Raw genomic sequence first — 13817 nt, 5'->3', positions numbered from 1 at the left:
AACTCTACAGGACTTGGTATCTACCCCACAAAGGACATCAAGTCATACGGGTGATACCATTTATCCAATCCCAAAGCGTAATTTAAATAACAAAAGAAAAACTAAATGTATTCATCAAAATCGTAAACAAAAATCGTGCGTTGATGCGTATAAATGTCCTTTTCGGAATTTGGATATTGTTACAGCTAGCTGTTTAGGCGGTCCGACTACTTCTTATCGAATTTCACAAGACGTGTGTCATCACCAAGGCCCTGCAAATCCTCTGCATCGCGACGAAAACGGTAGGTACCCACGTCATGGTTAGCAGTTTCCGGCAGCTTCACTTTAATGCCCTTGTACTCGGTCTGGGCCTGACGAACTTCCGGCACACGCAGAGCCTGCTCCGCCTTGTACTCTTCATCGTTCCCGATGTCTATTGCTTGGTTGTTCTTCTGGACAATCGGATCCTCATCGTCGTCTTGATTCCATCCATCTATTTCGATCGGAACAATAGGATTGCCGTCCATGTCTAAAACGGAACTGGGAACACCGGGAGCAAGCGGTGCCTCGTTGTCGATCGGCAATGGTTCCGACACCGATGGGGTTTCATCCTTTACCTCGGACTAAGAATATTCAAATAGATATAACCTGTAGTTAAATATAGACACTTACCTCAGACTCTACCACTTCGTGAGGATTGGCGCGATCAAGTGAGGATATCGAGTTAAGAAAATTGCGTGTAAACTCCATATCGCCCTTGGCCATATCGTTGACATTAATGTCAGTGTAGGTCACGCCATCGACGCCCGAAGAGCGTCCGGTGGCGTAACGGTACAATTGGCCAGTGGACAAATGCGAGCGAGAGGTCAAACGGGAGACCAGGCTACGCTGGAGCGCCAGCTTGTTCCTCAGCATCAACAGGTTGCGAAACATGGTTATTGTTTTTTTTTTTTTACTACTAACCTGCGATTATACAAATTGTTGAATAATGAAAAGAAAAAATTTTACTTTATTTTACGAACAAAAAATTGTTAGGTCTTAAAATGCCGAAATATGTTTTATGACTGAAGTTTAAAAAGTACTTCCTCCAATGACACAACTCGTTCGGTTTGAAATTTCATTTCAAGGCTAACGCGTTTCCTAAAAATTTCCAATAATTTTTAACAAGTTTTCATATCTTTTGGTAATTTAATAAGTCAAAAATGATCTTCACCTAAGTAACACATATAAATTCAAAGTCATATTCAAATAGTTTACCCTTTCTTAGGGTATTTTAACGCTTCCGCTTAGCGGAATTTCCTGATGTCTTTCCAAGCTTCCGCTTTCCTGAAGTGGAAGTCTCTGGCTTCTCCTCGAAGGAGTCCTCTTGCTTGCCCGTGCGAACCTCGCGATTAACCTTATAGGCGGCGCCCATCCGTTTTATGTTCTCCTTGTGGACCACCTCGTGCTTAACGATTCGATGGGGATAGTCAGTTCCTAGAACACAGCCATATGCTCGCTGGTCTGACAGAGAAGCCTTCCATGGCTCGTATATGCAACCAGCTGGATACTTTGCCAGTTCCGGCACATACTTCCTAATATAGTTACCCTGAGGATCGGTTTTTTTGCCAAACGCCACGGGACTATAGACGCGAAAATACTGATGAAAGAAGGCCGAGGCGGAGAGCCACATCCAATTGCCAGCGTTCAGGGCCCAGTCCTGGTCCAGCAAAAGCTGCTCGAACACCCTCTGGCCCTCCTCCCAACTGATCCAGAGATCACCGCGTGTTAGGAAACATGCAACCGCATGGCGTGCCAAATGATGGATCCAACCCTCTTGCCTTAACTGCCGCATTATGGCATCGATAAAAGGATAACCTGTCTGCCCATATGTCCAAGCTTTCAGGTGATCCGGGTGCTCTTCCCAAGGAATCTGTAGACAATAGACATTCCCTAGCATGCGGTCAAAATTAGGTTCTGCAGCAGCCACCGTGTAATAGAATTCCCGCCACATCATCTGGCCGATGAGAGATACCGGAGGCTGGGAGTGCTTCGTCTGCCGCTTGAGAATCTCCTTGAGGCGTTGGTGAAACAGGCGGGAACTTAAGCACCCAAATTTGAGATAAGGACTTAATACCGTTGTACTCGGTTCCAGGGAGTTCGGAGCCGTGTTTGGCTTTTCAAATCGAGCCACCCAAAGCTCATCTTTTAGGGATTCCTCCATGCGGCGCAGAGCTTCAGTTTCACCTGGTCAAAGGAGCAATATTAATATAGTCTCAGAATTAAGAAAAACGTACCTCCAGGAAACTTAAGTGGACCTAGATCCTCTGGGCGCTTAACCAACTGCTCCATTGTGGGACAATCATACGCTTCTGAATCTTTCTCCTCTATATCGTCTTTTGGAGGTTGTACTTTTTCTTTTAGCTTTTCTGGCAGATCCAGGACCGTTGGCAGCTTCAACTTCTCTACGATACCAAGGAACTTTTGATAGGTAATGGGCGCCTTACCAAGATTCTTGGCTATGACCAGCTCTGGATTGTATATCGTGTGAGAGCAGTGTGTTTCCACCTTTACTCCATCGGATTTTGCCAACTTCTGGACTGCAGAATCCCTGGCCAAGGAATATGGCTCGATGTCAGTCTCAAAAGTCAGGAGCTCCACACGCCAGCTTTTGAAGATCCTTGGGAAAACTTCCGCGGGCTTTCCCCGCACCACAAACAAACGAGAGCCAAGCTTCTGAAGCTGCTGGTCCAAATCGTGAAGAGTCTGCTGCAGAAATCTCCAGCGGTTGGCGCCCACCTGCATCCAGTCGAGAATCCCTGGATCGAGGATAAAAATCGGACGCACAAAATATTTTCCGGGAGCCGTATTGGCAACTTTGAATATCTGCGACAAGGCGGGGTTGTCGTGGACCCGGAGTCCTTTGCGGAACCAGTGGACAAGTGTGGCATGCTTGGCATCCATTGGAGCACGTGTCCCTCCGCATTAACGGTTTTTATTCTGTTTAAATGAGGAAAATGTTTTTCAAACACGAGACACGCGCCTGGCGAAGAAGTAGTGCTGCCAGCCTGATGGGGAAAAGCTTATAAACACTAGCCAACAAACAAAGGCATTTTTCATAGAAAGGACGAATTTGGACATGGATTTAATCTCAATATACTTTCCAATTTTAGATAATGAGTAGAACTTAATATTTTAACTATCTTTAAAATCCAAAAGAACTCTTGAAGCTTAAGAAGTTTTCAGTTACAAGTTCAAGTAACACATTTTTCGATTCCTTTTGAGGAAACAATAGATGTTTCTTCGACATTATTTTTATTAATTTTAAAATATAAATATTTTTAAGATTTTAATATAAAAACTGTGTTAAATAAGAAGCATATCTGTAACCTGGGACCAAAAACAAACAATTATCCTGTTACCTAGTTTAATCAGCTGTTGTGTAATGAAAAATACTAAAATACTGAAAAACCGCGAGTTGGCATCACCGTTCACTATTTGGTGCACAAGCACCGGTTGCCAATATAATTATAATTACTTTTACACAAATAAAACAAGCAAAACAACGGCAATCAAACACTGCGACAGGCTAATAATAACCGCCAGAGAGGGGTAAGCTATAGTAAATACCCGAAACCGCGAGAGTGCGCCCGATTGACAAAGATTTTTATTTTTTTTTCGATGGCGTCAGGCGCAGCGCAATTCGATCAACAACGAGGAAGAGCTGTTGGAAAAGCGATAAATAACTGGAGGAAAATGGACCTGCTGGACTCGATACTGAATGCCATGGACGCTCCGCCAGCGGCGGACGAGCGGCAGAAGACACTCATTAAAAAGCAGCGGGAAATGATGGAACGCATGCAGAACAAACAAAAGGAGGAGTTGCTCCGCTTCAGAAAATATGTTGAAGAAAGAATGGGGCGGTTCGCCAAGGACGACAGACTGTGCATCGAGTTCCAGCCACTGGACAAGCTTCATCGATCTGTGATCCACGAAATAGCCGAAAACGGCGGCTTCATAGCCATGAGTTTCGGCCGTGAGGACGTCGATCGACATTCGGTGGTTTACAAAAAGGAAAACGCTCCCAGCGAGGATGAAGTCACGGCTCGACGTAATGGTGAAGGCTGGAACGCGGATATAGCCAAAGAATACGCAGAGCGGCGAAAAGATCGATTGGCCCAAGAGCAAATCGACAAGGAGGCCGCCACCTCCGAAGCTGGTTCCTCTTCCACATCCAGCGATGCGAACGGTGGCGAGGTGAAACCCACAAGCAATTACAAGGCCAAGTATGCCCACCTAATCGGTGAGTCGGCTGCTTTACAAGCAGCCCGCAAAACGGAGACCAACCAAAGCTATGGATTCGTGCCCAGCAAGAACAAGAAGGACATGCGATCCATCGAACAGACGCTAGCCGATATTCAGGCAAAAAAGCGCCTTCGCCTTCAACAGCAACAGGAACAAGAGCAAGTGCATCAACCAGAGGCCTCGACATCGACAGCAGAAGATCCGTGAAAATGCTAGGACATAATTAGCGCATACATAGATCGCTCGCTTAATGCAAACTCGTAGATCAAAAACTAAGATATTTTAAACTAATGGTGCGGATATATCTCGGTGTTTTAGTCTTCTAATTTTTTCAAATGTTTTTCAACCGTTCTTACACTTAATTTTTGTTTTAAACTAGAGCCGAACTAGAGAAATTTATTTTTAAGCGTAAAAAGTTCTACTCATTGAAAATTTTAATTCCTATTTTAAATATTATTTTTTATAATTTAATGCAGAGTTTTTTCTGTAATAGTTTATTGAAAAGTGTGACAAATTTTTCGTTAAAGGTTTAAATAATTTGTATAAACTTGAATCCCGTTTTCATAATATTTAAAAGAATTATTTTGTGAAATGCGAGTGGATTGAAAGCGAGCGAGATTATTTTTGTTGGTTTTGATTAGTCACATGCAAGGTCGCCGACTGCCATGTATTCGTAAGAATTAAGCAATATAGTTTGTTGGCCAATTAGGATGCGAGCTGTGGAACTGTTTAGGATAAGTTATGTATCCACAGCTGTCTCCAATTCGCAATATCTATTTATATAATAAAACGATAGAAAAAGACTGTTGCGTTCTATAGATTTAAATTATTTTTGAAAATGGTCCCTCCCTTGAAAAATACCAAAAAATTACATCGCCTGGTATTTTATTTTTTCTTGGCATTCCCACCACGTGTTGCTAGATCGAGGGAGAAAGAATTATAAAAACTTCAAATAAAAATGATTTCCACGAAAGAAATAAGTAAAACCGAAATTCAACTAGATGGCACTTACCATGTCAAGCTCTGAAAGATAGTCATTAAACAAAGAAATTTGGAAATATGTTTCTCGGAAACCTTGACATTTTCTTTGAAATCCCACAGAGGTGTCTTAGGTTGAGACTTCTGGGGACCATAATAGAATCTTCCTAAGAAGGTAAGCGAAATGAATATTCCGGAAACTACCAAGTTAACTTGATGATAACTTATGATAGGGACATCTGATGTCTATGACTGATTTATCATGATAGTAGAACTGATTATAAAATAAAATATGTATATTATGCCTATAAATTTTGATTCCATCTAATATTATTATCTACTTTCAATATTTTCAGACTGTTTTCTTGATCTAACTCAAAAGAACTATGGGAAAATGGTTTAGGTAAGACTATTTATTTTAATTCCTAAAATAAATCTTTTTGTATGATGATAACTTATGATAGGGACATCTGATGTCTATGACTGATTTATCATGATAGTAGAACTGATTTTCTTTTATATATTACTTTTAAATCCATTTATAACCAAAATATACTAATTAGAATCTGTTTATCTTTTCAGATATTTGTGGTAACAAACCAAACGTTTTTAAACATTCTTAATTTTATGGCAAGAATAAAAATGTAAGTTTAATCAAAAATAAATCTGATCTTTTTTATGATGATAACTTATGATAGGGACATCTGATGTCTATGACTGATTTATCATGATAGTAGAACTGATTATAGAAAATAAACTTAAGCTTTTTTCGTACTATTCATAAAAACACACTAATTATTTTAATATTAATATATTTTTAGGAAAGAAAGTGTGATCTCAACTACCGACGAATACTTCAATATTTGTAAGTATTTTTAGAAAAAATAAAGAAATCCTAATAATTTTAATGATGATAACTTATGATAGGGACATCTGATGTCTATGACTGATTTATCATGATAGTAGAACTGAAATTATTTGTCAAAATTGCTATTGTTTACACTTATACCTATTTGAATTATAATATTTTTTATTGTCTATTGTTGCAGGTTGTATCGTTCTGGACCGAACCAAAAATATGGACTGATTGGATCCAGATTTAAAAGCAAATCTTTTAAAGTTCTAATAAACAAAATTAAAAAATGAATTTTTAAAATTGGCGTTATTACTTTTTGAATATGTGAACCCTTTTTCAGGGCTGCCAACTTAATGGAAAGTTTTATTTCCGGTTATTTGCAGGTTAAATATATATAAATTTAAAGCACTTTAGGTACAATTTCGACTTTCGCTGATATCTACAAATTAAATAAAGATTACTTTATAGTTTTTTAAAATTAATCTTAGGTAGTATTTACTGTAGCTTAATTTTATTTCCCTCGGGTTGGCATGCCCAACAGCTGTTAGGCACTGATAACATTGAAATAGACTCGCCGCTAAATCGTTCAGTTAAAAATTAAAACCTGTCAAGATCAGCCAGTATACCCAAAAAATGCAACCTACCAAATCGGATTCGCGGCGCCGTCTAAACGCTGGCAGCTCCTCGCAACCAGCCCCGGACTATATCAAGGTGGTGGAGTCAGTGTCGGAGACGGATGGATTTATCAATGAGCAGTGGGTAGAACCAGCGCTCCCAAGGCCGGTACCCTGGAAAACCATTGTCATTATCCTAACCCTGTTTTGTGGCGGCATAGTGAGTGTATCTTTGGTCTCAATCTAATTAAAGTCTAATGTGTTCCCAGTTAAAATATCAATATATTGCTTTTATAGTTATATATAGATTTTAAAACTTATAGAATCGTTATTTTTTCAATTAAAGCTCTTTATTTAAATGATTCCTCCTTATTTATCTGAGATTATCAACCCAAAATCTTAATTTGTTCTTGTTTCCGAAGAAGTATACAGACCTGATCGTAAACAATGTCATTAAAGAGATTTTAAACAATAAATAAGAGCATTTAATTATAGAATGTTTTCCTTTGTGGCTCTAGACCTGCATCACATTTGCCACTCTGGATTGGCTGACGGACACGGGAAGGGAGCGTTCGGATCGGGTTTGGGCACTGACCATTATCGGGACTCTGACCATTATTCCTGGTGGTTACTACGTGTATGTGCTATCGTGCATCCTCCTCAACCGTTCCGGATTCACCATGGACGACATACGAAGACTCGGATGAGAGAAGCTCAATGAGAATATTTTACATTTCGTCAAATAGAGTTTATTGCATTTACACTACAATTATTCACACATTTCATTGGCATAATTTCTTTAGCAACAATCTTAATTTTTAGTTTATAATGATACATGTGTATTGCCCCAGTAATTGTTGTATATAAAAATATTTGTAAATACGAGTTTGTTTATCAAAATGTATAATGCTTGGCGTGGCTCTTTAGTGCGCGGAACATTTGCTATCTATTCATATAAATACACCACGTCATAACGATTGGTTTATGTATGCATGCATTTTCTTAAAGGCGTGAACTGTAGGATCTATTATAATTATGTTATGGCCATTTTGTTCTATCAAGCATAGAGTAGTACATCGAATGTTGATTTTTGAGCTTACTTATGTACAATATTATGCGTTTATTTTGCATCTAGTTTAGAATTCTTTACAAACAATTGCTTTTCGTGTTCAGTTATAACAGCGCTGATTACAAGGAATGGGTATACACAATACATACATAAACATAATAATAATAACGAAATTAAACTAGCGACAGTTAACATATTACTGCTCCACCACGGTCACCTCGATGGGCGGAATAAACTTCCACACATGAGCCTGCTGTTCGTCGTAGCTGGATGTGAAAAGGGAAGCATTCTCTTCTAAACTTCCGGCAGGACAGGATCTCGTTAACACAGATGCCGGTTGCTCCTTTGGGGGATTACTACAGCACTCTACACTTGCCTTGAAGCGTCCGGGCGTAAAGAATATCACAGAGCAAGTGTGCTGTTTTTGCTCTTGTTTCTCCAGCAGGGGAATTGCAATTCTAATAAAAAAAAGATCAGGTTAGAAATATGTAAGCTATTTGAGTACGAGAACCTACCTGTTTGGTCCTGAAATGGCCACGCGTGTCTCCAAATTGTAATTCTCCATTCCATTCAGGTAGTCCTGATAAAACTTGATGCTTAGCACCAAGTTTCTGAGCGGTTGCAGCGACTGGTTAGTCAATTGAATGCTCAGTAGGGAACGCTGTCCTACCGTGCACACAATTTCGCTGTGAGGTTGCACCGGCGTGTCCTGGAAGCTAATGGCTGAAAAAGGGATTAAATCATTATTGATTTAAATAAAGTATTTATAACCTTACCCCATTGCAGAGGCGACACGGCAGTTAAGTCCACCATGGACTGGGAGAGCACAATCCCACGTAGCGACGCAATTCCCTTAATGTCTGTTCCTGTCAACAGCCAGTGGATTTTCACCTTCTCGGCTATGTGAGTTGAGCAGAGTTTGCTTAGAGCATCATTAAACGACAGTAACTGCGTCCGGAAACAGAGTTCTAAGTGAAGGAATATTTTGATCATTAGTAGTTGGACTAAAGGAACATAGAATACCTTACCCTTTTCAAGATTCTCTGCTACCTCGGCTGCTCGAGCGGCAACCACCTGCTCCAGGGAGCAGCGATCCACGGGTATGGGCACCCGACAGCTCTCTTTGGCCTCGATGAGTATATTCTTGGTGTCCGTATAATTGAGCGACATCTCTTGAGCGGTTAGATTGGAAATATCCAGCACCAGGTAGAACTGGGAGGCTCTAAAAATAAAATTAAGGATAAAATGTTAAACAAAATGGTGGAAAATAAAGCTTTCGATTTAAATTTAAAAACATGTGTTCTTCCTAGAAGTGTAATTTTGATTAAATATATTAATGGGGAAACGATGTAAAAATCGATAAAGGTATTCCGCTCAGGAATCGGAGATGAATTGGTAAAGATATGGCCTTCACTGGGGGCCACATAGTGCCTCTTATGCGTTTTCAGGATTTCGAAGGGGATTCATCAGAAAATTTAACAAAAAATATAAAAAATATTTTGTTTCTGGTTTTTTATCAGATTAATGGGGAATCGATGTACAAATCGATTAAGGTATTCTGCTCAAGAATCGGATGTGAATTGGCAAAGATATGGCCTTCACTGGGGGCCACATAGTGCCTCCCATGAATTTCAGGATTTCGAAGGGGACCCATCAGAAAATTTAACAAAAAATATAAAAAATATTTTGTTTCTGGATTTTGATGCAGATTAATGGGGAATCGATGTACAAATCGATTAAGGTATTCCGCTCAAGAATCGGATGTGAATTGGCAAAGATATGGCCTTCACTGGGGGCCACATACTGCCTCCCATGAATTTCAGGATTTCGAAGGGGACCCATCAGAAAATTTAACAAAAAATCTTAAAAATATTTTGTTTCTGGATTTTGATGCAGATTGAAAGGAAATAGATTTACAATTCGATTAAAGTATTCCTCTTCGGATTCGGATAATTTTCGGCAAAGATATAGCCTACGAAATGGGTCATATAGTCCTTCCCAGAATTCCAAAAAAATCTAAAAGTAAATATTTTCCACTTACATCTCAGCGGGTAAGACATCCCAACTAGTGATCTGGGCGCTGGGCAAAAGTTCCAGGTTGAAGGAGACCGCACACTGGCGACAGTAACCCGCCGTTAGAGCTTCACCGCCGGAGTACTTCATTCGGACTTGCGCCTCTATGTGCTGGGAACATTGCGAGCTCAGACTGGACGGGCCGGCAGCACCTCCTGGCTGCAAACTCAAGGCGGCCAATGAATGCTGGCCGCCAGAGAACGTGGAGCGAAAGCTGGAGTTCTGGGGCTCGTTACGGCGGTGCTGTGGTGAACTGACCCTCGATGGCAAGCTGGCATGTCCGGAAGCCGACATGGTGGAGTGGTGCGGCAACGAGGTAGCTCCATAATCCCCAGTAGCAGCATTGGAATGCACCGAAGCCGGTGGCAGGGGACACACAAAATCTGCTTCGGCATAAATATGAAGCTCAAAGTCGATGGATCCCTGGGGAGGAACGGGCAGCTTCGCCTGAAAATAAAATTCAATTTAAAATATAGAAAAGATCAAAGTAACTTAAGACCTCACCTTCAAAGCCTCTTCGTCTATCCGAAAGATCTTCTTCTGTAGTTCTTGCTCTACATTCGAGTTTATGTTCACTTCCAGGTGCTCCAAGGGTAGGGTCTCACTCTCGTTGGTGATGGTTATGGTGCAGCTGGAGGATTCCCCATTATACAACGTCAAGCTGGCGGAGGTCACTACAATATCCGCACTATTCATGTTGCTGAACGTCGCCGTCTGGGGCAGAGAAGATTTCACAGCTATCCGAGGCAGGGCCGGGATCACATCCACCAGATAGTTGGGCGGGAAATTCCGCCCTCGCATGTGCTTCAACCGGCAGTTGGACTTGACGCCCAGGGTGTGGGTGCTATAGCCCTGCAGGTCCAGCTGCCCCGTTTCAATGGGCGTGCCATGGAGTGAGACATATGTAGGCACATGCGGCTGCAACACAATGGACTGGGGGAGGGACTCGAAGACAACGCCATTGGTCAACAATCTCATGTCCGTGACAGGCAGCTCGAAGGGCAAGGGATTGCGCAGCCGGACAGTCACCTCACTTAAATCGTTCTGAACCCACAAGAAAGCTGAAAGAAACAAAGGAGTTACAGCCCACATATTCATCCACATTGTTGGCGAAACAAACCTATTTTATTTTTATCCTTTTTTTTGTCCCTCCTGTCCATCGAATTAAAGTGAATGGGTGTAAATAGGAAGGGTCCACTGTCCGCCTTGGCCACCTTTATCCTTTGCGGCCGCAAATGGGCCGGCAGATCCTTCACCTGCAAGTCAAGGCAATAGGGCAGATCCGTGAGATTAGCGGGCGGTATCACAGTGCCGTTCTCCAGCACTAGGGGCACCGGTGATCCCTCGCACTGGGCGCTCAAATTTTTCAATTGCACAGCCATCTCGCTTTGCTCCGTCAGAGACATGTTGTCCCATTGGGTCTGCAGAAGGAAGGTCATGTGCCGCGTGGCCAGCGCCGAGTGCCCCAATCTCCGAGCGGCCGTTATAAGACTTTGTACCAGATCTATCTGCAGGGATGGCCAACCAGCTGCATTCTCCAGCACTTCCAGAGGATCCAGACAGAGCAGATAGCCTGTGAAACTTCCCAACATCAGGCGATAGCTCTGGTTCCAGTCCGGCGCCTGAGAGCCCTGCTGGACATGCTTGAGGGCCGCCAGTCGCTGGAAGAACGCCGCCTTTCGCTGGTAACCGATCTGCTGATATAGTTCCGTAATGATCTCGAACCTCTTCACCCGCTCAGCTTCGGTCATGCTCAGGTTTATGTACATGATGCTCTGAAGGAACATGGCCACGTCCAGGGGACGATTCTGCTCAATACAAATCCGCGAAGCCTTCAGGGCAGCCTCAGTTTCCACAGTTGCCGCGTGTCTGTACTTGCTGTAGTTGATGATGGCTTTCCTATAGTAGCTGGTGATCTCCTCCGCCTTGAGTATGTTGCCCGGTAGCTCTCCGTTGCGGTGGTGTCCCGGAATCGGGGCTGCCGACAACGTCGATGTGGAAGAAGACGACGTCGTCGGCGTATCCGAGGCCGAGGAATTGGTGGCGGTCGTCACCAGGGAAGACACCGAAGAGCAGGAAGAGGAATTCGACGTCAATCGCGCAGCAGCTGCCCCCGAATCAACATTGTTGGCGGTGGCTTCATTGGAGCTTATCTTCTTAGTGGCATCGCTGGCTCGCCATTTTTCAGGTGTGCTCTTAAGCGGGGAAGTTCCTGAAAGGTAATATAATTACAAAAATATATAATTCTAATCAAAAAGTGCGAATTCAATTACTAACCTGCCTCCTGGAGCGAAGAGTTCCTGTGCAGAGTTTCGATCTCACGCATTTGGGGATACAACAGAATAGCCGAGGCGGCGCACAGTCCCTCCTCGGTGGCCCCCACCCATAGGGAGTCCCCCACCGACCTCAGCGTCTCGTTAGCATTGTGGTATAAGCTGAGGGCTTCTTCCACCAGTCCAGCTTGCAGGGACAGATCTGCCAGGTTCTTCATCACCCGACCAACGCACCTCTTTCGGTTATTGCGCGACTCCATGTCTAGGCCAACAAAGTCGCGTTTCTCGAAGGGCGCCAGCAACAAGCTTACTTTGTCCGCTTTTTCCCTCGACCGCTCTAGTCGCCTCGACTCCAAGACCCAAAACAAAGCGCTCGCAAAGTCACTTATTCGAGATTCCAGGTCTGCACATGAATCCTGTTCGCGGTAGAAGAAGGCCTGAGACTTGAAGTTAGATGGAGTGGTGAAGTCGTCCTGTAGGCGTCGAGCTACTGGTGCTGGGGCCGACTCCTGAGCCTCGCCAATGGTTTTCAGTGGAGGTTCATCGGGCCCGAAGAAAATGGCACGGGATTCGTACAGCGTGGAGCCGTAGCGCACCTTTAGGGACTCGTGCTGGCGGCAGAGCTCATTCAGTTCGGTTTGGTTGTCGAATTTCCCAATGGTGATGAGTCCCAACAAACGGCGATGCGTCTGGAAGTCGCCCCAATCGTTGTGCTCCACGGGATGGTCGTGCACAAAGCGAATCCATATAGAGCGGGGATTGCCCGATGAGTCTAGGGGAAATAAATGGAAAGATTTATAAAAGCTAATGGGAGCCTTAAGCTTTTCTCATACCATTCACCCGGATGTGGCTGACACGTCGCACTTTCTCGAACGCCCTCTGGAGGATGCGGGCCCGTGAGGGTCCCACTCCGCGGAGCAATACCAGCAGACAGCCATGATGAAGGGCGCTCTGCTCGTAGTCCGGCCGGGACATGGCTGGCTCCAGGCCAGCACCACCGTGCGACAGCATCAGGCCAACGGCCGCACGCATCTACTCCTGCGCCCGATTCCGAGTTCCAGTCCCGATCCGGCTTCCGATTTCCTTCGCATTGGTCGACGATCCGTTGCCTCAGTTGGGTGCCATCGTCACAAATCAATTAAGTGCAAAGTGGAGTGCTCAATGTCGATTTCTTTGGAGGAGCCTCCTCCCCCTTTTCAACCAACTCTCACTTGCTTTCTCCTGGCGATTTTGGCCGAGCCCAGGGCTGTATCCTACTTGTGGCAGCTCTTTCGGCTGGAGCTAGGTCTTGGGCTCAATGGAAAGCCCAGGAATCCCAGGGGATCGTTATGTAAATAGAGTTTAAATCGCAGAAAACAAATTCCGAGATTGCCTAGGCAAAGAAATTGTCCAATCAGTACTTGTCGCTGGCCCGCTGTGAATGGCAGCGATATGGTCACACTTATTTATCTAGCCAGTGTTAGAAAATTGTAATATTTAAATATAAAATAATTCTATTGGAGTTTTAAATTAATTTAAACAGCTATATAATGTCTCAAGGGTTGTCTTATATTTCTTTTATTTAATAATACAACATTTAAGTAAACAAATATATGTTTGAGGAATATATATCAAGTATATTTTCCATCTAATACAGACATATTTGTGTCTGTCAATTAATATTAACCTTCTTTTTAAAATAAGGAATAACT

The 13817-nt window shown here is 43.1% G+C and overlaps 5 protein-coding genes and 4 non-coding genes across 9 annotated transcripts; 6 read left to right on the top strand and 3 right to left on the bottom strand.

The window, feature by feature from the left end:
- Positions 1–87: 87 nt before the first annotated feature.
- LOC6497381 lies at positions 88–1056 on the bottom strand. The gene is made up of 2 exons (XM_001962165.4): positions 652–1056; positions 88–602 (listed from the first exon to the last, which is right to left on the bottom strand). Exons 1-2 carry the CDS (start codon positions 910–912, stop codon positions 207–209), a joined length of 657 nt encoding a protein of 218 aa, XP_001962201.1. The 5' UTR covers positions 913–1056; the 3' UTR covers positions 88–206.
- Positions 995–3041, bottom strand: LOC6497380 (cryptochrome-2). The gene is made up of 2 exons (XM_001962166.4): positions 2256–3041; positions 995–2205 (listed from the first exon to the last, which is right to left on the bottom strand). Exons 1-2 carry the CDS (start codon positions 2920–2922, stop codon positions 1253–1255), a joined length of 1620 nt encoding a protein of 539 aa, XP_001962202.1. The 5' UTR covers positions 2923–3041; the 3' UTR covers positions 995–1252.
- Positions 3042–3412: 371 nt separating this feature from the next.
- On the top strand, positions 3413–6388 carry LOC26514083 (sperm-associated antigen 7). Its single transcript, XM_044716560.1, has 6 exons — positions 3413–3570; positions 3650–5416; positions 5598–5644; positions 5824–5885; positions 6063–6106; positions 6291–6388. The coding sequence occupies exon 2, from the start codon at positions 3715–3717 to the stop codon at positions 4468–4470; it is 756 nt and encodes a 251-aa protein (XP_044572495.1). The 5' UTR covers positions 3413–3570; positions 3650–3714; the 3' UTR covers positions 4471–5416; positions 5598–5644; positions 5824–5885; positions 6063–6106; positions 6291–6388.
- On the top strand, positions 5449–5523 carry LOC6508231. The gene has a single exon (XR_046203.2). It is a non-coding gene; the product is annotated as a small nucleolar RNA Me28S-Cm2645 (small nucleolar RNA).
- LOC6508232 lies at positions 5680–5754 on the top strand. Its single transcript, XR_046204.1, has one exon. It is a non-coding gene; the product is annotated as a small nucleolar RNA Me28S-Cm2645 (small nucleolar RNA).
- LOC6508233 lies at positions 5914–5989 on the top strand. The gene has a single exon (XR_046205.2). It is a non-coding gene; the product is annotated as a small nucleolar RNA Me28S-Cm2645 (small nucleolar RNA).
- Positions 6143–6217, top strand: LOC6508234. Its single transcript, XR_046206.2, has one exon. It is a non-coding gene; the product is annotated as a small nucleolar RNA Me28S-Cm2645 (small nucleolar RNA).
- A 229-nt stretch (positions 6389–6617) lies between the features above and the next one.
- On the top strand, positions 6618–7596 carry LOC6498159 (transmembrane protein 230). The gene is made up of 2 exons (XM_001962168.4): positions 6618–6931; positions 7230–7596. The coding sequence occupies exons 1-2, from the start codon at positions 6731–6733 to the stop codon at positions 7416–7418; spliced, it is 390 nt and encodes a 129-aa protein (XP_001962204.1). The 5' UTR covers positions 6618–6730; the 3' UTR covers positions 7419–7596.
- LOC6497379 (protein brunelleschi) lies at positions 7438–13576 on the bottom strand. The gene is made up of 9 exons (XM_001962169.3): positions 12960–13576; positions 12131–12898; positions 10974–12065; positions 10358–10914; positions 9822–10300; positions 8809–9002; positions 8557–8748; positions 8296–8503; positions 7438–8238 (listed from the first exon to the last, which is right to left on the bottom strand). Exons 1-9 carry the CDS (start codon positions 13156–13158, stop codon positions 7977–7979), a joined length of 3951 nt encoding a protein of 1316 aa, XP_001962205.1. The 5' UTR covers positions 13159–13576; the 3' UTR covers positions 7438–7976.
- Positions 13577–13817: the final 241 nt, after the last annotated feature.

The sequence above is a fragment of the Drosophila ananassae genome, chromosome 3R (assembly GCF_017639315.1).
Source record: "Drosophila ananassae strain 14024-0371.13 chromosome 3R, ASM1763931v2, whole genome shotgun sequence".
Lineage (NCBI taxonomy): Eukaryota > Metazoa > Arthropoda > Insecta > Diptera > Drosophilidae > Drosophila > Drosophila ananassae.
Note: the sequence above shows the minus strand (reverse complement) of the source record. Positions and strands in the feature narration are given on the sequence as shown.